Raw genomic sequence first — 24437 nt, 5'->3', positions numbered from 1 at the left:
GCTCAGGTCTAGCCCTTTGGACAGCCTCTTTTAGCACCTGGAGTACAATAGTAGTGCTCTTAAGCAGATTTTACTGTTCAGTTTCATCTAATTCCATGCATTCCAGGGTTCTGGGATGCATGCTCTGGTAGGTGGCACCTGGCAGGTTATCAGTGAGGAGGTGCACTCCTTCCATGAGCAAAGGCAGTGCAGGTGTAGATCTGCTCAATCACATCCTAAAGCAGGGGGGGCTGCAGCCCACAATGCTTCAAGCTGGGAGCAGACACTGTGTTGTTTTATTCAGGTGGTTACAAAACTGTACTTCTCCATCTACAAATTTTGTCTGGCTCCATCAATCTGAGCAAGTGAGAGTAGGGGACTTGAGAGGGGGGCTCTGTGACACCGTTTTCATGAATGTTCAAGTCCCTCTACCCAGAACTCATGGAGAGATGAGGAACCCAGGCAGCAAACAGAAGCTGCTTCATCAGTATTCACTGTACAGCACATTGATGTCACCCGCTTTAGTCACACACCCCTGCTGCTTCCATCTGGAGGTGCCGGAGCAAGGAGATGGCACGGGGCTGCTGCTGGGCTCCAGACAGAGCACGGCTTCACCTCCTCCAGATTCCTGAGCCTTTCCTGGAGGGCTGTGAAGATGGTGGAGGAAGCCGTATGAGGAGTGACTGAGTCCACTTGGTCTGTTCAGCCTGTAGGAGACTGAGGGGAGACCCCATTTCTGTTACAGCTTGAGGGAAAGAGGAGGGGCAGGCACTGGGGTCTTCTCTGTGGTGACAGTGACAGGACCCCAAGGGAATGGCCTGAAGTTGTTTTGAGGAAGTTTAGGTTGGATGTCAGGAAAGAATTTTTCCCCAGAGGGCGGCTGGGCACTGGAACAGGTTCCCCAGGGAAGTGGTCACAGCACAGAGCTCAAGAAGTGCTTGGACAATGCTGTCAGGCACAGGGTATGACTCTTGGGGATGGCCTGTGATGGGCTAGGAATTGGACTCGATCATCCCCGTATGTCCCTTCCAACTCGGAATATGCTGTGATCGATCTTACGCAGGGTATGAAGCCTGATGCCTGCCCGGACTTGACTTGATCTCTCCTGTACGGCCCTAAGTCACGGGGAGGTGAGGACCCCGCAGTTATAGAGACGACTTCCGCTCCCTGCTCGGCCTCAGGGGCCCCGCGGGCTCGGTGGGATCCCGGCGGATCCCAGAGCGCCTCGTCCCGGGAGCTCCCGGGAGCGCGCGGACCGGCCGGGCCCTGCAGCGCCCCCACCGACGGCAGCGCGCGCTGCTCGCTCCGTGCCATCCCCGCCGCGCGAAGCGGGGAAGTCTCGCGAGCGCGGGCTCGCGGCGCGGCTCACGCGCTGGTTGGTGGCCCCCGCCGGGACGGGCCGGGTCGGGCCTCGCTCCCTCCGCCGGCCGCGCTCCGGGAACCGCAGGCCGCCGCCGCCTCTTCCTTCTCCTCCCCCGCCGGGATCCCAGCTGCCGCCCGCCCTTGCCCGCAGCGTGCAGCCCGCCGGACACCAGCCCGAGCCTCGGTGGAGCGCCGTTTCCTCGCGGCGGGGATCATGTCCGCCGGGCAGCCGCCGCAGCCGGACGAGCTGCCCGCGCCGCCGCTGCCACCGGGCGCCAGCACCGGAGAGGCGGCGGGGACGGGGCCGCCCTGCGCCGCCGGCCTGGCCGGGGGAGACATCAAGATGGAGGTGAGTCGGCTTGGCCCGGTGGGGCCCCCCCCACTCCCCCGGCGGCAGGTGGGACACCCCGGGCCGCGTGGGGCCGCGGGAGACAATGGAGGAGCGGCCGCGGGGCCGCACCTGGCAAAGCCGGGCCGCGCTCCAGCCCCGCCGCCTTCTCTCCCGCCCGCCAGGAGCGGCGGCCTGGGGGTGTCTGGGGGTGTCCCGTCCCTCCGCGCCTTCTCCCCGCCGCGCAGAGAACCCGGGAGTCGCGCTCTTCGTGCCGCCGGGACACGGGGAGGGAGGCCCTGCGGCCGGGTCACGCCGCTTATTCGTTTTATAAACGAGGCGCTGGGAGCCCCCCGCTCACCCGCAGGCTTTTCCTCCACTCCTGCCTCCCCGAGACCCTGCCCAGCCTTTGCGCTTCCTGCTCTAGCGGCGAGCCAGCCCGGCGTCTAAAAAGTACGAGCGATGTTTGTCTGCTGAAGTGCTTCAAAACTTTTTTTTTTCCTTTTGGGTGGGCGGAAGACGGTGTGAGAGTTGTTGGAGGGGTTGTTTTGGCAACAGGTGCATATATTCCAGAAATTTCAAGGGGCTGGAAGTGATTGCCTGGAGATGCTAATTCTATCGCAGCATTGTTTCTTTAATGATAGGAGGAAACTGGTCGGTCCTGCTTTCGTAGCTGGGTGTTTTGTACTCTGAGTCACGCTGGGCTGTCCAACCTACTTGATCTAAATAAATTTGCAAATGCCATGTTTTTCGGATGAACAAGTAGCCAAAGCACTGTGGGAAATAATTCCTGCTCGAACCTGCAGAAATAGGGCAATTCCGGGCTGGAGTTCAGCGTGTGGAGGCTGAGAAACGCGCGCTCTCAAGGCGCCCGTGTGCATGGGCTCTCTGTGTTGCCAAGTCAGTTCCTTTTTTACCTTGGGAAGAGATTTCCTGGCATACAGTGAAGTTTGAGTTGGAATGCCTTAGAGTCGTGAACATCTGAAAGACTTATTTCCCGGTCTCCAGCTAAATTGCAGGGTTTTGTCATCTGTGCAGCAGATGATGAGCTCAGATGGCTGTGCTGCCCCGCTGCTGTGCTTTCCAGGTTAGGCGTTTTGGGAGAAAGGGGAATTTCGAACAGAAGTTCCAACGATCCTCTGCTTGTGCTCAATGGGTATTGGCTCAGTCCAGTGAGGAATGAGTAACAGGATTTGGCTATGACTTCAGAAGAGCTTTAGCCATAACTTCTTATGCTCAATTCTTTATATTTTGACTAGTGAATTAAACATTTATGTAAGGATTTTTCTGTTTCCACATGCCTCACCTGCCACAGCCTTGTGAGAAAATACCCAGTGACAAACATCTTGTTTCTTGCCAGCCTTTGTTTCATTTGTTTCTTACTTTTCCTGTTCCTTTGTTCTGTATTGACCAGTAAAGATTGAATTTAGCTCCATACTTACTTGGCTCAGTTAAACAGATGATAATAAACACTTGAAAGCATCTTATTTGTTTCATTTTCTCACTCTTTTAAGAGTTATTTTGTAATATGTTACCTTAGCATTGTTTGTGAGGGAAGGATCATCTCACTGCTTTTAGTTTTAACAACAGAAGATGAAGATGCATATGGGAGATAATGTGGAAAGAGTTAACCTAATGACAGAAAAGACAAGGATAAAAAAAAGCCCTGATCTGAAAGATCAGGAAGGCAGTATGTTAAGGATTTGGCAGGAAGGGAATGAGGGAGGACAGCCCTCTCCCAGCCAACCGTTTTTTTCTGTTGTTAGTAGTACCATTGGTGATAAACATTATTGGATTTAATAAACTACATAGGAGAAAAATACAGTTTCCTGAATTCCTCCTCAGCTTTCAGGACAAAACTGCAGTCTGGATTCTTGTTTAGATTTGTTCCTTTGATACAGAGTGATGAGGGATTGAGGTGATCTGGCAAAAACCTTGAAATTACCCTCACTTCAGGCCTGGAGGTGGTGCTTTTATAGTCCACCCCAGAGCCAGCTTCAGGAGGGGTTGGCTCAGCACCCTAGAAGTGGCACGCTGATCTCCTGGACCACAGCTGTCTCCCTCATTCACGTTGATGTGATGCTTTAATGATGGAGCTAAATCAGATTACAGAGACCCAGCTCTGCCCCTCACCCCGTGGCAGGGATCTTTGATCCATCTTCAGGTAATTGAGTAGGAAATAATAGGGAGCTGACTACTACCTATCCACATCAAGTACTCCAGCCAGCTTTTGCTGCTTTGATACAATGTGAAACAAGTTTGTTCTCCTTTACATGGGTCTCTTCCCTTTTTCAGAAATATTTCTTTTTATTTCTTTTTCATATCAGGAGTCTTTTGATGATGCATCTCTGGCGAAACAAAAAGAAATCCAGGAAACAGATCCTACATATGAAGAGAAAATGGTATGTAATGTATATAATGTTTGGGACTAAATACAGCTATTCAGTACTTAGGCACTTATTTAAAATAGATTTGAGTTTTCTTTGTGCTTGTTTTAACTATCTTAACTGGATTTATAAAGATTTGTCTAGGTATTAAAAAATATTTAAGTAACTTGAAACAAAAAATAATCAAAGATTGCTTCTTGGACCATTCTTCTTTCCAGTATTTTAAAATTACCTGTAGAGTACACCATCCTGTAGGCATGGGGGATTATAAAGAGTTGAGCATTCAACTTCTCAATCAGAAATGGAAAGATTATCTAGGAATCTCTTTGTGAAGCTTTAATTAGATTCCTCAGATTTTTGAAGATGAGTGGTGATTCTGTGCTTCACAGGTTAGAAAAGAGAAAATTTTCTAGTTTTCTTAGTTTTTCATAGTTTTTATGATGTAAGAGATGGAATCGCCCATTCCTCACCATCTCATTGCAGTGTCTTTCTCAGTTGCTCTGTTTGCCTTTCTTCTTGTTTGTAATTCCAGTGTTTGTGACTCCATGTGGAATTTCTTCATAGGAAAGTGAAACTGATTCTTATAATTTGCTGCTTCCTGTGTTATTTCTTCTTGCCAGTGAAAATAACCCTGTCATCTTCTGATTATTTCTTTTTGCTACTTTCTGGCGCACTGAAGGTAGTAGACTTGGACTTGTCTGTTTTAATCTCTAGACAGACACAATAACAAGGGCAATTGTGTTTTAGAGGTGCACTGAAAAAGAAAATGGCTAGAGCGTCTCTGTTGGTATAAGGATAGCTCTGGCTTGCAGAGTACAGCCTGTTCCTTTCTGTGTCCTGTCCAAAAGACACAGATAATGTTTGTTAGTCCCTTAAAAGAACATCCTCAAGTGCAGTGAAAGCAAGTGTGGGGATGTGTGTGCAAGGCCAAAATTTGCAGAAGATTCCTCATTAAAATTTTAGAACGTGGAACCTTCTGCAATGAAGTCCACATTTCTTCTACTTTAGAGCTTTTTTTAGTAAAAAAAGAACTTAAAAATAAGAGTCAGCAATTTGGATGGTAGTGAGATCTTACCTAGTTTAAACCTCAGAAACTCTTACAAAGTAAACAAACAAAACCTGTGAAGATCAGACAGGAAGACTTAAATTTAGTGGATGTGGATTGTGGCTGTGTTATTCAAGCTTAAAATACCTTAAGAGTGAGTCTGAGTCCTCTGTGGTACATCGAGATCTCTTTTGTGGTCTCTTTATTCTCTAACATTTTATCTTCCTGTCTCTTCCATAGTGCAGGATCTACTTACACTAAGGAAGAAAACACTCACAGAGCTGCCATTGCTCTTGCAGAAGCCTGGAACATATGTTCCTTTTTACTAAGAAAACGGACTTCCTGTAGCTGTGCTGCAAGTTGCTAAATACCAGGTTATGCTGTAGCAGCTGGCAGAATGTCAGAGTGGTTACTGTTAGTCTTGGAGCTGTTTTTGGCTTGTTTGTCTTTTGGTGTGGCCTTGGCAAGGTGTGTTGATTCCAAATGGGACCTGTCTCAAAGAAGCTGAACCTTTCAGATACTAATATTGTCTACTGTAATCTTTCTTGAGCAGCAGAAACAGCAACTCTATCAAAGGGGGGGCAGCCTGATGAACATATCTAAGGCTTCCACTACTGAAACAGATGTTCTGGCTTGTGGCTATGAGCTGCTCTGCCCTCACTGCCCCCCTTTGATGCCAGCTCTGTAGCTTATCTGACAACCCAGCTAGGTGCTGTATCTTGCTGAGCTGGCAGGTTGCCAGCACAGTAGGGAGCAGTTGTTGCTAGTTTGGTGAGAGATTAATTAGTACAACGAAGAATCCTGTGTGTGGTGGGTGGGGGGAAACTTCTAGGAGCGGGACTATCACTTTTGATAGGAGAAAGTTGTTAAGGGGACTCTGGTCTTATCTAATGAGACTTATGCAATCTTTGTGCCAAAGTCAGATTTTAGTCTTGGCACATGTCTGTCTCACAGCTTTGATCTTGCTGCGTAGCAGAGATGAGCCTTGGCCCCAAAAAAGAGTATTGAGTCTGTCAGCAGCAAGTATATTGATGTTACTCATCTCTTCTTTGGTGTTGTAGTGATGTGTGTGTATAAAGTAATGTGAATCTATATTTTAAAAGTATTTGTGTGCTTTTTCTTTTGAATGAATACATACCAGAATGTCTCATACATGTTCCATTTTATTTTCCTTTGTCACCAGCAAACAGACAGAGCAAACAGATTTGAGTATCTGTTGAAGCAGACTGAGCTCTTCGCTCATTTCATTCAGCCTGCCGCTCAGAAAACTCCAACTTCACCTTTAAAAATGAAACCTGGACGTCCACGAATAAAGAAGGATGAGAAACAGAATTTACTGTCAGCTGGCGAGTGAGTGATGACACATAGGCCAACTTGTACTATAGATGAGATTTTATTGTAGTTTAAAAGTGGAAGCTGAACTTGCTAAGTTTTCGTTCTTGCTAAGTTTGTGTCAGTGTGTGTGCCTTTTTTTTCAACTGCCCACCTGTAAGTTGAGGATTGCTTAAGAATTCAAGGGGTTACAAGAGATTTGTGTTGTTGCTAAAGCTTTCTAGCATGAAGAAAACCAGGGGCAGAAAAGTAAAGCAGTTATGGCTCTAAATTGCAAGAGCTTATGGAGAACATCACTATACAACATCTTGCAGGCAGCTTGAAAATTGTGAATCTAGAAATTTGGATTGCCTTCATTGCAGCTCGTGTGGCTGCACTGTTTGGCAGATGCGGCAAGAACTTAAATGCAGTGCTGTTCCCTGTTACGTAGTTAAAAGCCAGTACTGATATACACATTAATCCCTTTCCAGTCACTTTGGAGTGATATTTGAGCCTGCTGAACATGAATTGTAGTGAAGAATCTTGCTAGAAATTTCTTCAGATGTTTGCATTCTGTATTGCAATATATACATTAATATACCTTAGATTTTATTTATTTATTAGATTTATTTTCACAGCAACTGATGTCTTATCAGTTTCTCCACAAACTTACTACTTTCTTGGGCTTTTCCAGTTATCGGCACCGTAGAACAGAGCAGGAAGAGGACGAGGAGCTGTTAACAGAAAGCTCCAAGACAACGAATGTCTGCACTCGATTTGAAGAATCTCCGTCTTGTATGTTTTCCGTCCTTTCTTTTTTTGGTTTTCTCCTATTCTTTTTCTTCAAAATGTTTAAAATGACTTGCATGCTCTCTAAGGATTGTGAAATAATTTGATGGGACAGGAGAGGGAGGAAAAAAATCCAGCCCCAATCTAATGGTACAAAATGTATTATTGAGGAACTATTTAGTTTCATTCAGGCTAGAAAGATGGTCCAGGGAGTCTTGTCCTTTAGAAATCCAGTTGCTATATTTCAGTTAATAGGAAAGAGTTTTTAAGTCTGTCATCTTATCATTTTTACATATTTAACCTATATTCTGATATGATTTAAAGCACCTAACAGCTTCCAGTTCATTTAATAGAATTCAGTATTCTGTCGTTTTAATATTTGACTGTGTTCTGATTTGGACAGTGGTGCTAGATTTAGAATTTCCATGTGCTTTGGGTTCTTGCAGGAAACAAAGCTGTTGCAGCAGCCTGCAGAAACAGAATTAACATGTTGCTCTCTCTACTCTGCATTGTCCCTGAAATTATTACATGAATTTATTACTTGATTTTCTTCTGTAGCTTTGGTAATCACTGTCAATTAGCAGCCAACAGGTGGTGAAATTCTTTCTTAAGTTTTTTTATGTATTTTAGTCTATTCTTTGATGTCTTTTAGATGTGAAGTGGGGAAAGCTGCGTGATTACCAGATTCGAGGACTGAACTGGCTCATTTCTCTGTATGAAAATGGCATCAATGGCATTCTGGCAGATGAAATGGTATGCACAGATCTTGTGTTTAGGATCACTTAAGAACACAATGCCATTTTACTCCAGCAGTGTGTGAATATATGGGAGTTTTTATAATAGAAAATGCAATATATAGTTAGCCAGTCCTATTTTTCTCGTGTGTTTAAGGTCACTAATTTTAAAAGTGTAAAATATTTTTTTAATTTAAATAAATAGTGCAGGCAGTTTTCAAAAACTGACATATGGAAAGGAAATCTGTCAACATTTAGGAACCTGAAGTTGGTGGAGGGGAGTTGTTCCACAGAATGACATGTACTCTGTTTTCTTTCTCTCTAAATTGCAGGTGTTTTGTTATGGTATTCTCCAGCTTCCCTTGTGAGGAGAGTGTCATATATGAAAAAAGCATCAAATGTGGAAACACCACCTGTTGTTAGGGCCATGTGTAGATACCAGGATATGAGTACTCTGTGGACTCATGTCCACAGAATAGCTACAGCAGTGGGAATTTTTTGGGAAGAATGATGGAAAGATAGATGTAGCTAGAGTTGTTTTAAAATTTCTTATACACCATGACTGTGGGCATATAGCTGGCACTGGCCATAGTAGCTTTTGCTTCCATTTTTTATTCTTTTCCCCTGAAAGATAAGGGATGAATGCAGAGGAAATTGTAGTAGTTTTAAAGGTGGTTTTGTCCCCTTAATGATTTTAGATGTATCTCTTTTTCATAAGGAGTAGTAAAGAAGAATCTAATTAATTTCAGTGTATTGCATTTCCCATGTTTTGTAATTTCTGTGTAATAAAACTTCAAGATAAGCAGAGACAAATGAGTTTAAATTAGTGTTTAGTAACATGGTTCACTTTTAAATACATAAAGGATTTTCTTATACATGCTTACAAATAGAGGATTTTTTTTGGCTAATTGGAGCAGGGTTGTTTTAATGAAAACACCTCAGAAGCTTTATGAGTCGTTGGATTTGTGGTATTCCAAAATCCATTTTGTGTTAAAGAGATTAAATACTTTTAAATCACTTTTTGTTTGGTTGTTTATTCTTAGGTAGTAATAATTTTGAAGTTATTGATGCATTTCACACAGCCTATAAGCACTTTTCCCCATCTTGTACCCGGTGGATTTTGGTTATTTTGAGAACAAAGACTTGAATTTTAGAACCAAAAATTACTTGTGCTGATGGTGTTGGGGGTTTTTAATTGCCATGCATTTGAATCATATTTTTGAATCAATTGAAGTATAGAAATTATCTGTTTTTTCAGTTATTCCTCGTTTTTGTTTTAGTTAAAATTATATGTAGAATATACTGTGTTTTACCAGACGCTATTTTTTTTTCTTCTTTGACATGCAGTTTTTTACACTTGTTTGGCTCTCTCACAGGAACTGATGTAATTTCTGGCCTGTGGAAGCCTTCTTTTAAAAATTAATTAAGAACATATTTACAATTATAAAGCACTAATAATATAATACTGATAATATATAATATTATGGTGACAGTATTATTAATAATTAATTGACTAAATTAAAAATTCTTAAGGGTTCTTAATCTATTCACTTTATTTCAAATTTAAGAGAATACCTAAGTACAATTTGTAAAGTTTGACCTCTAAATAACCTGGGTACACCATAGTCTACAAAATAAAGTTTTAGGAAATAATGTTTCCTTGTACTTTTAGCAAGTTCTCTTACTTAAAAGGTAAGGCAAAATTCTGACTTCATTATCCAAGGTTTCAAAATGATACTCTTGCTATTCTGTTCTAATGAAATGTGGGAAGCCCTGCAAGCTTTTCCTAACCAAGGCTTTGATACACTTTTTGTATCTCCCTCATTTATTCAGGCTGCTGTGCCTTCCATGATGTAATCGGAGCTCACTCTTGGGTTTTCTTAAGGGTGTTTTCTGAGAGGTTTCCTTTTTTCTAACACATTAATGTGTCTTACAGGGTCTTGGGAAGACACTGCAAACAATTTCTCTTCTTGGCTATATGAAACACTACAGAAACATTCCTGGACCTCACATGGTGTTAGTTCCTAAGTCCACTCTGCAGAACTGGATGAATGAATTCAAGAGATGGGTACCAACACTTCGAGCAGTTTGTTTGATCGGTGACAAAGACCAGCGAGTAAGTTTAGATATGGTGGTTTTTCCTGTGTATTCCTGTGTAAATCCAGCAGGTGATTTTGCTGTCCTTTCCCTTTTGTCCCTGGGAAGGATTTGTAGTGGTTTAAGACCTACAATGCTGCCTACCTGGGGTACACCCAACTTAGAATTCATGTACGTGTTGCCCAGCTATTGCTTTATCATTTCATATTCATAATTTCTTGTTCAAAGATTGGCATGATGTTATGAAGTTTTTTTGAAGGCAGGGCACTGCCTTCATGAGACTTAAAATAGGAAAATTGTAACACTGCTACTGTATTATTTTTCCTTTAATTTTGACAAAGCCTGAGTAACTAGCTGTCACCTTGTTTTCTAGGCTGCCTTTGTGAGGGATGTGTTGTTGCCTGGAGAATGGGATGTCTGTGTAACATCGTATGAAATGCTTATCAAAGAGAAGTCAGTATTCAAAAAGTTCAACTGGAGATACCTTGTTATAGATGAGGCCCACAGGATTAAAAATGAAAAATCAAAGGTAATTTATTTTACACTGAAAAAGATATTTGTGTGGGTTATTAGATGGTGGTTTGTGGACTAGTAATGTTTTATATTTGCTCATGTCTCAATATCCTTCAGTTATCAGAAATTGTGAGGGAATTCAAGACTACCAACCGGCTGCTATTAACTGGAACTCCACTTCAGAACAATTTACATGAACTCTGGGCACTTCTCAATTTCCTTTTGCCAGATGTCTTTAACTCAGCTGAAGTAAGTCTTTATTTCTGCTAATCAAATTAATTTTTCTGGTATTCCAGATTTAAAAATAGACCTGGATATGTATAGTTAGGGGTGTCAGTTACTGCTAAGTGAGAGATTAAGTTAGAAATGTTTGTGTTATAGAGGTTTTCATAAAATAGGCCTAATTTGCAGACTGTAGGGATATGTTTTATTTCCAGCTGGGATGCATGAGGGGATATCTCCTCCAAATCATGCATACCTGGTCAAGAGAGGTTCCAGGTGTAAATACACATTGATCCCACAAACGCACACTTCCCTGCCTGCCCATTCTCCACCTTCTGTCGCTTCATATTATAATTAGCTGCTTCGCCCCCTGGTGGTCGTGTTCAGTAGTCTTTGGGATGAGGGCTGAACATCTTCCTCGATATTAGGAGTTTGACCTTTGCTTCTGGGCAGGCACAGTGGAGGTTTTGCTCTCTCCCAGGTCAGCTTGCCCCACTCAAAGCCACCAGCCTGGTCCTGGCTGGTTTCCGGAGCCACAGGTTCTGCTTTGTTGGATTTTCACAATACCTAAGTCTTGCTTTCCTGAGTTTTCAGAATATATTTTACCTTAATGGCTTTTACCTAGCAACTAAATACCTATATGTTCCATTAGAAATTGAATGCTATGTGTTCTATTTCCCGTCCACCTGTTTAAGCATATTATAAGCTTTTAAAATTCTGAATTTTCATAGCCATATGTTCCCCATCTCAGGGGCCAAATAGGGTAATTTGTTCTTTTACTTCCTGGCTATATAAGAGTTGTATTTGTTCACCCTCGTGATGCCATTGCACTTTGAAAGGAAGCCTCTTACAAACTGATGATTTTGTTGATACAGGATTTTGATTCATGGTTTGATACCAACAACTGTCTGGGGGATCAAAAACTGGTGGAACGCCTTCATATGGTGAGTCCTGCCTTTTGTAGAAGTGTTGCCTTTACCTAAATGTAGGTTAATTTGTTGCAATCCTAAGCAATTCTTCTAATGCTTTTTATGATAGACTATTAGGATAAGAGAGATTATTCCACAAATTTTCAGTCAAGCAAAATTAAGTCATGGGACACAGAACCATATGAAAGATGATGTTGACCTAATCTTTGGGTCTTTCAAACTAAGTGCATGTATACCCCATGTGTAGCAAATAATCTCTCCATATAGATTGCTTTTTCAGATTGTCTCATAATAGGTCTGGTATCTGTGATAGGGAATATCTGCTCTGTGTTTTGTCCATTGACCAGATCAGTATTTCAGTTTCCAAAATGCACTTAATGATGATCCACTTTCAGGTGCTACGACCCTTCCTTCTCCGTCGCATCAAGGCTGATGTGGAGAAAAGCTTGCCTCCGAAGAAGGAAGTAAAAATTTATGTGGGCCTCAGCAAAATGCAGCGAGAATGGTAATTAATGCATGTGTTTGACTGGGCTGTGGTTAAGGCTCAGAAGGAATGTGCTATCTGTGACTTGAAGATTGTGTGGAACTCAATTTATTGTCTCTGGTGTACTCTCAATTGATACCTACTTCTTTGTGACACTGCTGTGACAGAACCATCCATGCATGTCAGGGAGATTTACGTGATTAAATGAAGGGTAGAGTGAGCTTTTGTTAATATTTGTTGCTTAAAGATGGACCAAGTTCATTTTAGAGTGAACAGAAGGTTTTTTCCTATCTTCGCTGTAGGTATACCCGAATCCTGATGAAGGATATAGATATTCTGAACTCGGCTGGGAAGTTGGACAAGATGAGACTGTTGAACATCCTGATGCAGCTACGGAAATGCTGCAATCACCCTTACCTCTTTGATGGAGCAGAGCCTGGCCCACCTTACACAACAGACATGCATTTGGTCACCAACAGTGGCAAAATGGTAGTTCTGGACAAATTGCTACCTAAATTGAAAGAACAAGGTATGCCTCCTTTCTGGGAGTTTGAGAGTTTTTTTGGTTCAGTGATGTTTCTGTGCATTCTGAGCAAAAACCAGCAGACTTTAGCCAGGATTATTGTTGGTTTCTAGTGTGATACCAACTTATATCAATAGTCCATTACGGCTTTTTGTGCTGAAATGTTTTGATTTCTTTTTTTTTTTTTCATTTTTTCATCCCAGCTAAGTTGAGACCACAGAAACATCATTTGGTCGAGGCTTTAGGTTTCCTTTCTTTGTCTTATTAGCTATTACAAATATAATAGTGTAGTATTTTAGCTACACCTTTGATTTGCCATGAAGGACCATTTCAGATTCAGAGTCCTCATGCAGGGTTAAAGTCAAATCCTTTGTGAAAAGATGGTCTTTCTTGCTGCATGTGATTTTGAGCAGCACCTGGTGTTTTTCAGTGTATTCTATAAACACTCAGACATGGGGGAACTCGTGAGTTGTTTCAAAGTTATTTGATAGTAGGGACAAAGCTTTGAAATTGATTACTGTACTTGCCACAGAGTTTTTGACATGGGAATAAATTCTTAGCTCATTATTTTTTTGAGTATGCTTACTGTAATAACTTTGCTAAAGGAGTTGGAGGAAAGTTTGTGATTGGGGACGCTGCAGAAAAACAAAACCACATCCAAACCTCAGCATTCTGTAGTATAAAAGTAACCTGTACTTTGTATCATTCAAGCAGTTGTGGCCGTATAACTCAAGACTAAAAACCGAACAATTCAGTGGTTACTGTGCTTTTTTTGATCTTTGTTTCTTCCTGTTACCAGATTTATTGATAAGGGGCTGTAATTAATACTGGCCTGGTCTCAAATCAAATTATCATCTTAAACAAAAGAGTACGGTATTAACCCTTGAGTCCGAAGGACAAAAAGAAGTAGATACTTTGTTATATCCTGTGTTTTACTTAAATTTCTCCAATAGACTGGAAATGGTTGTGTGTGTATGCATAAAGTACTGAACGTTTACTTTTCTTTTTTAAATTGTTAAGTCTTTAAGAAGAACTCACTTTATTTCTAGAGATCTTAAATCCAAAACAAACAAATACTTCAAAATTTTATTCTTTATGCTTGATAATATTTTTATATTTGTGTTGCCATCTACTCTGCTCTGTCTGGGAACTTTTTATTAAGGAATACAACACAAAAGAAAAGGGAAAAGGCAGCCATTAATTAGACAGTGACATATCAGAGTAAGACAAGTCCCATGGCATGGGCGTGCTGTGACAGCAGCAGCTGCAGCCCTGCATTATAGTTTGGGGTCTTGGGGACTGAAATTCGAGCTACTTAGTACATGGAATTGCCCTTCTTCCTTTTCTGGTAGTGCAGACTTGCAGAATTTGTTAAATCTTAGGTTTTGGTGAAAGCATAAGAAACCTTTTTACTCAAACAGGCTCAAGGGTTCTAATCTTCAGTCAGATGACAAGAGTCCTAGATATCTTGGAAGATTACTGTATGTGGAGGAATTACGAATATTGCAGACTGGATGGACAAACTCCTCACAACGAACGACAGGTATTTATAATTTTAAGGATTGTATTTATTTAAAAATACTACTTGTAAAACATTTTGTTTAACTGATGTGTTCTTTTCATTTATTTAGGCTTCTATTAATGCTTTCAATGATCCCGACAGCTCAAAATTTGTGTTCATGTTGAGTACACGAGCAGGAGGTCTTGGAATCAATCTGGCTACTGCTGATGTTGTAATTCTCTATGATTCAGATTGGAACCCACAAGTAGACCTCCAGGCTATGGTAAGATCCCAGATGGAAATTTTCTTTTTCCTTTCTTTTTCTCACAGAACTTTGCTAGAAATGTATAGTTCCAAAATAAATTTTTCCCATTTTAGCACAGGAGTAAGATTTGTAAGACCGATTTTCAGTTCAAGTGCAACTTCCACTGTGTGGAACCATTAGTCCTTAGTCACATTTAGGTTATACATTGGGAAATGCTGGGTGTATGCTACACCTCTTAGTATTATTTATTGAAAATAGCCTACTTGATTAAGTAAAAATGAAATAAATCTAGATTGTTAATCCCAAAACTATAAAGCTTTAAATCTTTACCGTTGTGGGGAGTGGAGGTGAATGGAGTGGAGGTTTGCACTGTTTTTCCTGAGATCTTGAAAATGAGATAAAGAAAAGTTGAATTAAACTTTTCAAAAACTGCTTTTATGGTGATGTAAAGATCTTCCAAAGATCTTCCATGGTAATGGAAGAATCTCATTTTAGGAACTATCATTTAGCAGTTTTTTAGAGTGGATTTGCATGCATTTCTATCCTGGATACATGTCAATGATATTAGTAACCACCTAAGAAAGCAAAGCTATTTAAAAACTACCAGTGTTCTGTTTTGCTGTTGTTTTTTTTTTTTTTCTGACAAATGAAGCCTTTCAGCCTTTCAGAGTCTTGGAAATCTTTTAATTATTTCAGTTAACCCGTAGGATCTCAAGGACTCTAGCAAAAATTACTTCAAAAGAATGATGAAGCTGGTGTCTAGAAGTTCAAGTGAGGCAGTACCAGCTGCCACTACAGGTGTATGTTGACTGATTCTTACAGTGGCTCATGTTTTGCTAGTCAGGAGAGGCAGGGTATTGCATTTTTCTTGAACTATTCATGGCACTGCTGAAGGATTTTGAGAAAGGCAGCTTTTGGTCAGCAGAGAGATGATTTCTTCATGGTTTGATTTTACAGAAAGTTGCTTAAGATTAGTAGCATCCAAGTCTTCTCGCCTGTGTGATTTAACAAAAAAGCCTACTATTTTTTAGCTATGACATATGAGACAGACGCATTGTCAATGTTATGAAAAAAAAAAACAACCAAAACTTGCAATGTAGATAAAAATGTAATATCTTGGGTAGCCATGGATAGCTGTAAACATTTAAGTAACCTATGCTGTTCTGTTTTGTAAATTTGTGTACTGAAAATAATGAAAATCTTAAGCCTAATTATGTAGTCATGCTGGACGGCAAGTGCGGAATTTTTTGTTACTGTTTTGGGCAGGATCGAGCACACAGAATTGGCCAGACCAAGACTGTCCGGGTGTTCAGGTTTATTACAGACAATACCGTGGAGGAAAGGATAGTGGAACGTGCGGAAATGAAACTCCGCCTGGATTCCATAGTCATCCAACAAGGCAAGTATATGAAGGCACTTCGTATCTAGGATGCAACTCCCTTCTCTCCCATTGTAAACCATGGTGGAATCAGATGGTAAAAAACAGTGGGAATGTTGCTTTTTCCTCATCTGAGCTCTGAAGAGACGGTGCAAAAGCCTCATCCACTTGAAAATTTCTTTTACTGTAGGAGTAGGCATTTCCTCATTAACCTTTTGCTTACCTCCCTAGTGATATGTGCATGAAAGTGGATATAGTCAGATGCGGTTTTTTAAATTATTCAGCTTCTCCTTTAAACTGGGTCTTTCCTTTTTCTAGTAGTTGGATAAAAGTACGGTAATCTTGGTTGACTTGCTTGGAATCAGTAATATATAGCTTGTATGTGGAAAAATAAGGGGGAGAAAAATCCTGTATTGCTCCTTCCATAATATAAACTCTTTAGTGAGTTGCTATCCTCAGGCATTTTTATCTTTAGGAAGATTGGTGGATCAAAACCTGAATAAGCTTGGAAAGGATGAAATGCTGCAAATGATCAGACATGGAGCGACACATGTGTTTGCCTCAAAGGACAGTGAGATTACAGATGAAGATATTGATCACATTTTGGAAAGAGGGGCAAAGAAGGTGAGAAGGTTTGAAAAGGGGAAGCCCACATGTAGATTTAAATGTGATGGCAAGATAGTAAGTTTCTGGATGATAACTTGGTTCTAAGCTGGAGAGAGAAAGGATTTTGCTGTGGAGGGTTTTTGTGTTGCTCAGTCATGTTTGTTTTTTCTGATGTTGTCAATAAGATGTTCTGTAGTCAAGTCCTCTTCTTTCTGCCAATGGGATATTTTAAAATGAAGTACCTTTCAGAGTGGCTCCTTTCTGGGAATGAGGTGTTTAATATGACGTGCCTTCCAAAATGGCTCCCGTTCTATCTGGGAATGATAAACATGGAGATGTTAAACAATGAAGTACCATCCAAATAGCTACTGTTCTTTTCTGTATCCCCCGTCCAAGACTGCGGAAATGAACGAAAAACTTTCAAAGATGGGTGAAAGCTCCCTTAGGAATTTTACTATGGATACTGAATCTAGCGTGTATAATTTTGAAGGGGAAGACTACAGAGAAAAACAGAAGGTAATGTTTTAAGTTTCTTTTGGAGGAATGCACTAAATTGCATGTTTTAATCATACTTACTTAAGAGGTATTGGGTAAAATACAGTGTCATTTATGATAATAGTTTAAATAAAACCACAACACTTATAATGAAGTAGATGTAGATCTAATTTTATATAAAACATGTAGCTGATCTGATGATCTTGCAAGACTTTAATTTCTGTTTTTGGGGGTGGTGGATTTTGTTTTTTCTAGCTGGCATTTACAGAGTGGATCGAACCACCTAAAAGAGAAAGAAAAGCCAATTATGCTGTGGATGCTTACTTCAGAGAGGCTCTTCGAGTCAGTGAGCCAAAAGCACCCAAGGTGAGTTGACTAATCAAAAGAAATAAATTGTTTAAATATGCATGATAAATGACTAAAGCAACAAATAGGTCTTTAGTCATAAAAACAGCTCTGATCACTTTTATAAAGTGGAAAGGCTATTTAAATTTAGAAAAAATTTCCAAAGGACTTGGGACAATCTGAGAAAAAAGTAAGAACAGTATGAAACTTGTAAGACGTTAGGGGGTAAGATCAAGTTTTTTCTGCTTCTTATTTAAGCAGCTGTAAATTTTCCTGTGGAAGATCGATGCTTTAAACATATGTGACTTTTTCCCCAGCCACCTCCTCATCCTCCCAAAAGACTTCTCTTGCCCTTCTCTCATTGGTCTTTTACTTTTAGAACTCTTTGTGGTGGTTAGTGTCGTTTGCATGGTGTGACTTTTTTTTCCCAAGTTAAGACACTGTATTTTTGTAACAATAAAGCTTTTTGTTTGCTCATAAATTTAAATCAGTTCTTACAAGGAAGCAGATTCTGGAGTGCAAGGGAGCTAAATGCAAACTTTGTGTTTCAGGCTCCACGGCCTCCAAAACAGCCAAATGTACAGGACTTCCAGTTCTTTCCTCCTCGCCTGTTTGAACTGTTGGAAAAAGAGATTCTCTACTACAGGAAAACAATTGGTTACAAGGTAACTGAAGAATTTCCTTGACCAGAAGGATGGAGCACCTCTCTTAAGAGGAAAGGCTGAGAGTTGGAGTTGTTTGGAGAAGAAAAGGCTCTGGGGCAACTTGCTTTCAGTACCTAGAAGGGGCTTACAGGAAAGCTGGAGAGGGACTTTTTACAAGGGAATGGCTTTAAACTGACAGAGGCCAGGTTTATGTCAGATATTTGGAAGGAATTCTTCACAGTGAGTGTGGTAAGGCACTGGCACCATTTGCCCAGAAAAGCTGTGCATGTCCCATCTATGGAAGTGTTCAAGGTCAGGTTGAACAAGGCTTTGAGCAGCCATGTGTAAGTGGAAGATGTCTCTGCCCATGGCAACAGGTTGGAAAAGAGGTTATCTTTAATGTCCAGTCCCTTCAGTGTGATTCTCTAAATTCCCACAATGGAATGGTTTAATGCAACAGTAGGAGAATGTGTACTTTTCCTACCTTTCACAATAATTTAAATAGAATAAAATCATGTTCAGCTGAAGAAATTATTGGGTTATATTAACAGAAAGGTGTCAATTAGCAATTATCTGTGAAGAATTAATCCAGCTTTACCAAGTGCAAAATCTTTCAGGTACCTCGTAATCCTGATCTTCCAAATGCAGCCCAAGCACAAAAGGAAGAGCAGCTTAAGATTGATGAGGCTGAACCTCTTAATGATGAAGAACTGGAAGAAAAAGAGAAACTTCTAACCCAGGTATTGTTGGGTCTTCAGTGAAACTGAAATCAGCTGAAGCTTGTTTTGTGTTTCACAGTGTTATGGGAGCATTTCTTGTTCACTGACTGGCATGTGCCATAGTTAACCATCTGCAAATTTTGGTTCTGACTGGAAAGAGTTTCTAGCACTAGGTTTGTCATAGGCCTGTGTCACAGGATATCTTGGAGGAATGTGCACCAAGTTAGTGCACTTGGGTTCTCCTGAATCCTAGTCTGGCATTGACTGTAGACTGATGTCTTTTCTTGGGTCCTTGCAGAATGGCTGCAAAGCTAAGTGTGCTGCATTCCACATTAATTAATGCACATCTTCTGTCTCAGTTTCACACCCATATGGAAGTGAATCTTGGAGTCTGAACGTTCAGTTTTCCTAAACTACATCTGGTAGTGGATAGCGCCCCTCTCTAAAAGAGGGTGTGAGCTGAATAGGTGTGTAATTAGGAAGCGTGTATATTTAAATAATTTAAAACAGGTGAATGCCTGATATGCCTTATTTGGTTATTGTATTTACACGTTGTATTTTGGCAGGGGATCGGAATTACAGGACAGGATTTCTTGCTTGCGTAGTAATGAGCTGGAACAGCTCACTGTGGAGACACCAGAATCACAGAGGTCAGGAATCAGTACAGTCCAGTAAGCTGTGGCTAAATCACAACATGACTGGCAGAACTTGCTACTTCCCACTACTTGTAAAAGTTATTGGTAATGTGAAATTAACCTACTTTGGCTCATAACTTCAGCAGTGCTACTTGTGTCCCTGCCGAGTATCATCATCACCACAAGATAGCTTTAGTCCTTCTGAGGGAGAGTGACAAGGAGCAATGGCTGAGAGTGTCTCTGAGGCACTTGGGGGGCCTTTTTGACAAAACAAAAATCATTATAGACACTCCTTGATTCACTTGAGAAATTTTTTTTCTTAGAAAGAATTCCCATGCAGAGACTATTAGGAGGAGGGATTCATTTATTAGCTGAAAATTTACCAGAAATCACTAGGTAACTAAAGAACTAGTACTAGTCATTATGCAGTATTTAAATTGAGAGACTACAGTGGCTGCAGTATAAAAACAGTTCTACTAGATTAAACTGCAGAGAAAGAACAGGTTTAACACTGTGGAATGATGGAAGTGTTACAGGCAATTTAAAGAAACCTGTTGAATCAAATTTGGAGATGGTCAAATAGTGAACCTCTGTGCAATGTTTGCTCTTGATTCTTGTACAGGGCTTCACTAACTGGAATAAGAGAGATTTCAACCAGTTCATTAAAGCAAATGAGAAGTGGGGCCGTGATGACATTGAAAACATAGCACGAGAAGTTGAAGGGAAAACCCCAGAAGAAGTCATTGAGTATTCAGGTAACTTAATTGTGTATTCAGCTCCGAGAGTATCTAACTCTGTTTGCTTTGTTTCAGCTGTCCATGAACATGTAACATCTTACTGCTGAGAATTTCTTACACTGCTATTTATGATTTTCAGGGTAGAATTATACTGATAGATTTTGGATCTGCTGATCTGGCTTTTACCATCATTAGCACCTGCGTAATTAAGGCTGTACTAAAATGCACATGTAAACTCCTGCTGAGCCACTTCACTATATCCTGAATCTTACTGGGTAGCACTGTCTTCAGTTCTTGTTAATTTTTGCAGAAGGAAATACTGAGAAACACTGCTTAGCTGGAGAGATTTTTCTTTTCCATGTATTGACTAACCAAAAGTTAACCTTTACCTCCTCCTCAAGAGCAGAAAACAGTAAATACATCTTGATTGAACATACAGTGACCACTGATTTTTGTAACCTGAGTCCACTTGGTTACTTATGTTTCATGTCTCAGAACTTTTTTCCACTGTAATGTAGCTACAAGGTCCTGGCACTACATTTCTAAAGGTATATAGCAGGTTGAAAATGTGAAAAATTATTCTAAAAAAACCCCTTATTTAAACACCTAATTGTCTTTTAGGCACTTGCTCATCTTCAGGCACTCAGTTGTCCTCTTGCTTCTCTTGATAAAACTGTGTTCTGTTACATCAGTTTCCATTTGAAGAAGCTTTTTTCTCTATGAGGAGACTGACAAGCAAAAATCTTTCTGGCCTGTATTGCACCTCATTTAAACTGAGAATTGCTATATCTGCACTCTTCAAAATAGCATTTGTAATACTGCAGCACATGGTAGCCAAAAGGGAAGGTTCCTTACCAGCTAAAGGCATATCTGTTGTTACACAGCAGTAAGCTCTAGTAAAAGGAAGGAATAGCTAACAATCCTTTAAGGTTAAACCTCTGATTTTTACAATGCATGCTAAGAAACTTAACCAGTTGTTTTTTTCTTAGCTGTGTTCTGGGAAAGATGCAATGAACTCCAAGACATAGAGAAGATCATGGCACAGATTGAAAGAGGAGAAGCCAGAATTCAGAGACGAATCAGCATAAAAAAGGCTCTTGATACAAAGGTGAGTTTGCTCAGTTTCCTGCTTTGTTTTCTGGTGCCAGTGAGGGGAGATGCAGGACCCCTGTCTGGCCAGTGCTGCTGATGTATGAAGACATCTTTGGCATGACATTGGCTCCTTTGCATAACACTCAGGAATTTCTTTCTATGGCTTTTTCATCCCATGGAAGCTATGTGATGACAGCCTTAGCTATGGCCTACCGTGGTGTTTGTAACAGTCCTCTGTATTCACAGCACACGGTTCATAGTGCTGTGTAATGAACTCCACATAGCACAGGCTTTGGGGAGAAGCATAGTTCCTTCCAGACACGTGTAACTGAAAATAGGAGAGAAAGACAGAAAGAGAGAAATGGGGATGGAGAGACAGAGAGGAACGGGGAGAGAGGGATAGAGAGAGAGGGAGAAATGGGGAGAGAGGGATGGAGAGAGAGAGGTAGAGAGATGGGAAGAGAGAGAAAAAGGGTAGAGAGATGGTGGACAGAGAGGGAGGTAGAGGGATGGAGAGAGAAACAGAGGAATACTGGTGGAGAGAGGTAGAAACAGCTAGCGATAGCGGGAGACAGGAAGTTGGAAACAGAGATGAGAGACACCTGTTCAGAGCACTTGAAAGATTTACGCAACAGAGGAGGCTTTTGTTCTTGTCAGTGTTTCACCAAGCAGTATTTGGTAGTGAAGAGATTTGTAGTTAAGACATTTTATCAGAATTGTCTCTGCACTTAAGGTTTGCTGAGTTAGTTCTCTTCTAGGGAAGAAGTGTCACATTCAATAATCCAGAATGCAGTCGAACCATGTGCTAACTCTCATGTCCCTTTTTACTCTTACTCTGATTTTGCCAGTTCCTGAGGATTTGTGTTAAAAAGCATCATTACCATTTGAATCCTGACCAGTCTTGCCTGTTTTCAGATGTAGTGAAAGTCTGCCATTAGTCAAAAGATTACAAAGCTGTCTGTTGTCTAAACCAGAAGTTGCCAGTTTAGATAGCTTTGATAAATGTTTTTAAGCTACAGTCCTTTTCTTGTGATGACTTAGCATGGGAGATCCTTAAAGATCTAGTTTTCTGTCTTCATGTGATTTATTGCTTTCTTACAAAAGACTTCCATGCTAATTCTGACCTATTTCTTAGCTTTATGTGGTCTTATTTGTTTTGTTCAGATTGGGAGATATAAAGCCCCTTTCCACCAACTAAGAATATCCTATGGTACTAATAAAGGGAAGAATTACACTGAAGAGGAGGATCGCTTCCTAATCTGCATGCTTCACAAACTAGGATTTGATAAAGAAAATGTCTATGATGAATTAAGACAATGTATCCGAAACTCGCCGCAATTCAGATTTGACTGGTTTCTCAAGTCCAGAACTGCAATGGTATATATATATACGCATATATATATATTGCTCTGTTTTGTAAATGAATGCCTATCACAATTTTATATTAAATTAATTAAATTGCTGCTGAAATACTGAGGTAGGTGCATGGGAACAAGGCTTTACATTTTTATAACTTTCCGACAACTGTACGGGTATCAAATGCAGCCATGGCAAATGGGAGGAGAAGCTCAAAATTCTAAGGTACCCTTTTCCAATTTGAGTTAAATATGAATGTGTTTTACAAAGCAAACGTTTGCAATCAAATCTATTCCTGTGAAGCCAGCCAGTAAGTAACACAAAACATTTCATTCTTTGTTGCTCTGACAAGATCCAGCGAAACACTTACCTACTCACCAGCATTTTTAATATTCTAAGAGGATTTTTACATTAACCGGCTGCCTAAGGTACTGATTGAATGTGTTGTATAATGCAGGAGCTGCAAAGGAGGTGTAATACTTTAATCACTCTCATTGAAAGAGAAAACATGGAACTGGAAGAAAAGGAAAAGGCAGAAAAGAAGAAACGTGGACCAAAACCATCTTCAGTAAGATTTAAAGGGCATTTCTGTGAAAAAGCTCACTTGAAAACAGCATTCTTCCAAGTGTTTAGGACAAGTGATATCTAAAGTTATTTGAAACCAACAACTTAGAGAGCAATGTTAAAACGTACCTAAAGTTCATGTTGGTGTTCAGGTAGTTCAGTTGAGATTGTCAAGATAAGCAGAAAAAGGGTTCTTAAAATGTAGCTCACATGCTTTGGAGCAATAAACTTGTTATGTTTTGGATCACTGGGTTGGTACACTGTATAGATTTATCCTGGTAAGTACACCAGGGGTGTATTTGGCATTTTGATTTATATAAGCTGCTAAATCATCCACAAATCTATTTACAAATGGGCCTCTAGAGTTAGATTTGGGAAAACAGCACATATGCTTGACAGCTCTCTGCTGACTAAATTCAAAGTATTGCTAATATGCAGGCCTGTTTGGTAAATAAGATAATACCTTTACCCATTATCTTACCTCCATTTGTTCAGGTTGTTGCCTAGAGCTGTTGTAGAAAAAACTTAGAAGCACAACCTAACAGATGTGCAGAAATCAGTAAGGTTAATAGTGATGGATTATTAAGTTTCTTAGACTGGTTCACAGAATATTTAAATGGGTATTTAGAAGTACCTTTTCTTAATAGGAAGCTTTATAACATCCTTACTTGCTTTTATACACTTTTCACCTATGTGAGTGAAATCATGCACTTCCAGATTTGGAGAATGACAAACAGCACCAAAGATGTGCATATTTACCATTGCCACATTTGCAATTTATCACATTTTAAAGCTGCCAGGGTGTCAGTCTTCTCTATCTGCTTTGTTTTGAAGCACATTGCTTGCTTTCTGCCTTCCTGGATGACAATAACTTACTATCAAATCCTACCTTGCAGGCACAGAAGCGCAAGATGGATGGCACTCCTGATGGGCGTGGGAGAAAAAAGAAGCTAAAGCTGTGAATGCAGAATTTTTTTAATCTCTAAATTTAAGAAGTAGTTCTTTAATTTACGGGTCTTCATAAGATGTACTGTATAATGCTTAACTGTTTTAAAGAACATTGGGTTCATCTGTTTAATGAACTAGAACATAGTACTTAATTGTAGTTTCACTTTTTTAAATACAACAGCTGTGCTGAATTTTTTTTACCATTAACACTTGAAGTAATAAATTGTCTTCATTTATTAATAAGGCTTCTTGTGACCTATTTATTAGTCATTCCCAAGTTTGTTTCCTCTTAGTGTGTTGTGAACATTATGATAAATAGAACTGTTTAGTGGTGGTTTCTTGGTCCAAGCCACCACTCAAACTCTATTTCTGGAAATGTTATGGCTCTGATTGCACCAAATGTTCAGTTCTTTGAAATTTGTGGAAAGGCTGGTTATTTACTTTAAGAA

At 40.4% G+C, this 24437-nt stretch overlaps 1 protein-coding gene across 2 annotated transcripts; it reads left to right on the top strand.

Annotated features, from left to right (window-relative positions):
• The first annotated feature begins 1470 nt into the window (after window positions 1-1470).
• On the top strand, window positions 1471-24231 carry SMARCA5 (SNF2 related chromatin remodeling ATPase 5). Of its 2 annotated transcripts, none has more exons than XM_088056381.1 (24): window positions 1471-1690; window positions 3997-4071; window positions 6285-6451; window positions 7107-7207; window positions 7854-7954; window positions 9872-10051; window positions 10406-10561; window positions 10663-10794; window positions 11643-11711; window positions 12092-12201; window positions 12483-12709; window positions 14125-14246; window positions 14335-14487; window positions 15736-15872; window positions 16327-16471; window positions 16850-16969; window positions 17204-17314; window positions 17845-17958; window positions 18555-18677; window positions 19914-20046; window positions 21018-21136; window positions 22285-22497; window positions 22934-23044; window positions 23937-24231. In XM_088056381.1, exons 1-24 carry the CDS (start codon window positions 1556-1558, stop codon window positions 24000-24002), a joined length of 3120 nt encoding a protein of 1039 aa, XP_087912507.1. In that variant the 5' UTR covers window positions 1471-1555; the 3' UTR covers window positions 24003-24231. The 2 variants fall into 2 exon arrangements, with proteins under 2 accessions (XP_087912507.1, XP_014110283.2); XM_014254808.2 differs by having other exon boundaries at window positions 1539-1690; window positions 15736-15868; window positions 16323-16471.
• Window positions 24232-24437: the final 206 nt, after the last annotated feature.

Source organism: Pseudopodoces humilis, chromosome 6 (genome assembly GCF_049639895.1).
Source record: "Pseudopodoces humilis isolate 2021_Gansu_Grassland_sample_001 chromosome 6, ASM4963989v1, whole genome shotgun sequence".
NCBI lineage: Eukaryota > Metazoa > Chordata > Aves > Passeriformes > Paridae > Pseudopodoces > Pseudopodoces humilis.
The sequence above is the reverse complement of the archived record's forward strand: the minus strand, read 5'-3'. Positions and strand labels throughout refer to the sequence as shown.

Coding starts and splice junctions, on each gene's coding strand:
- SMARCA5 (XM_088056381.1), top strand. CDS start 1,556: ATGTCCGCCGGGCAGCCGCCGCAGCCGGACGAGCTGCCCGCGCCGCCG. Junction 1,691..3,996: donor GGGGAGACATCAAGATGGAG/GTGAGTCGGCTT, acceptor TTTTCATATCAG/GAGTCTTTTGATGATGCATC. Junction 7,955..9,871: donor GCATTCTGGCAGATGAAATG/GTATGCACAGAT, acceptor TGTGTCTTACAG/GGTCTTGGGAAGACACTGCA.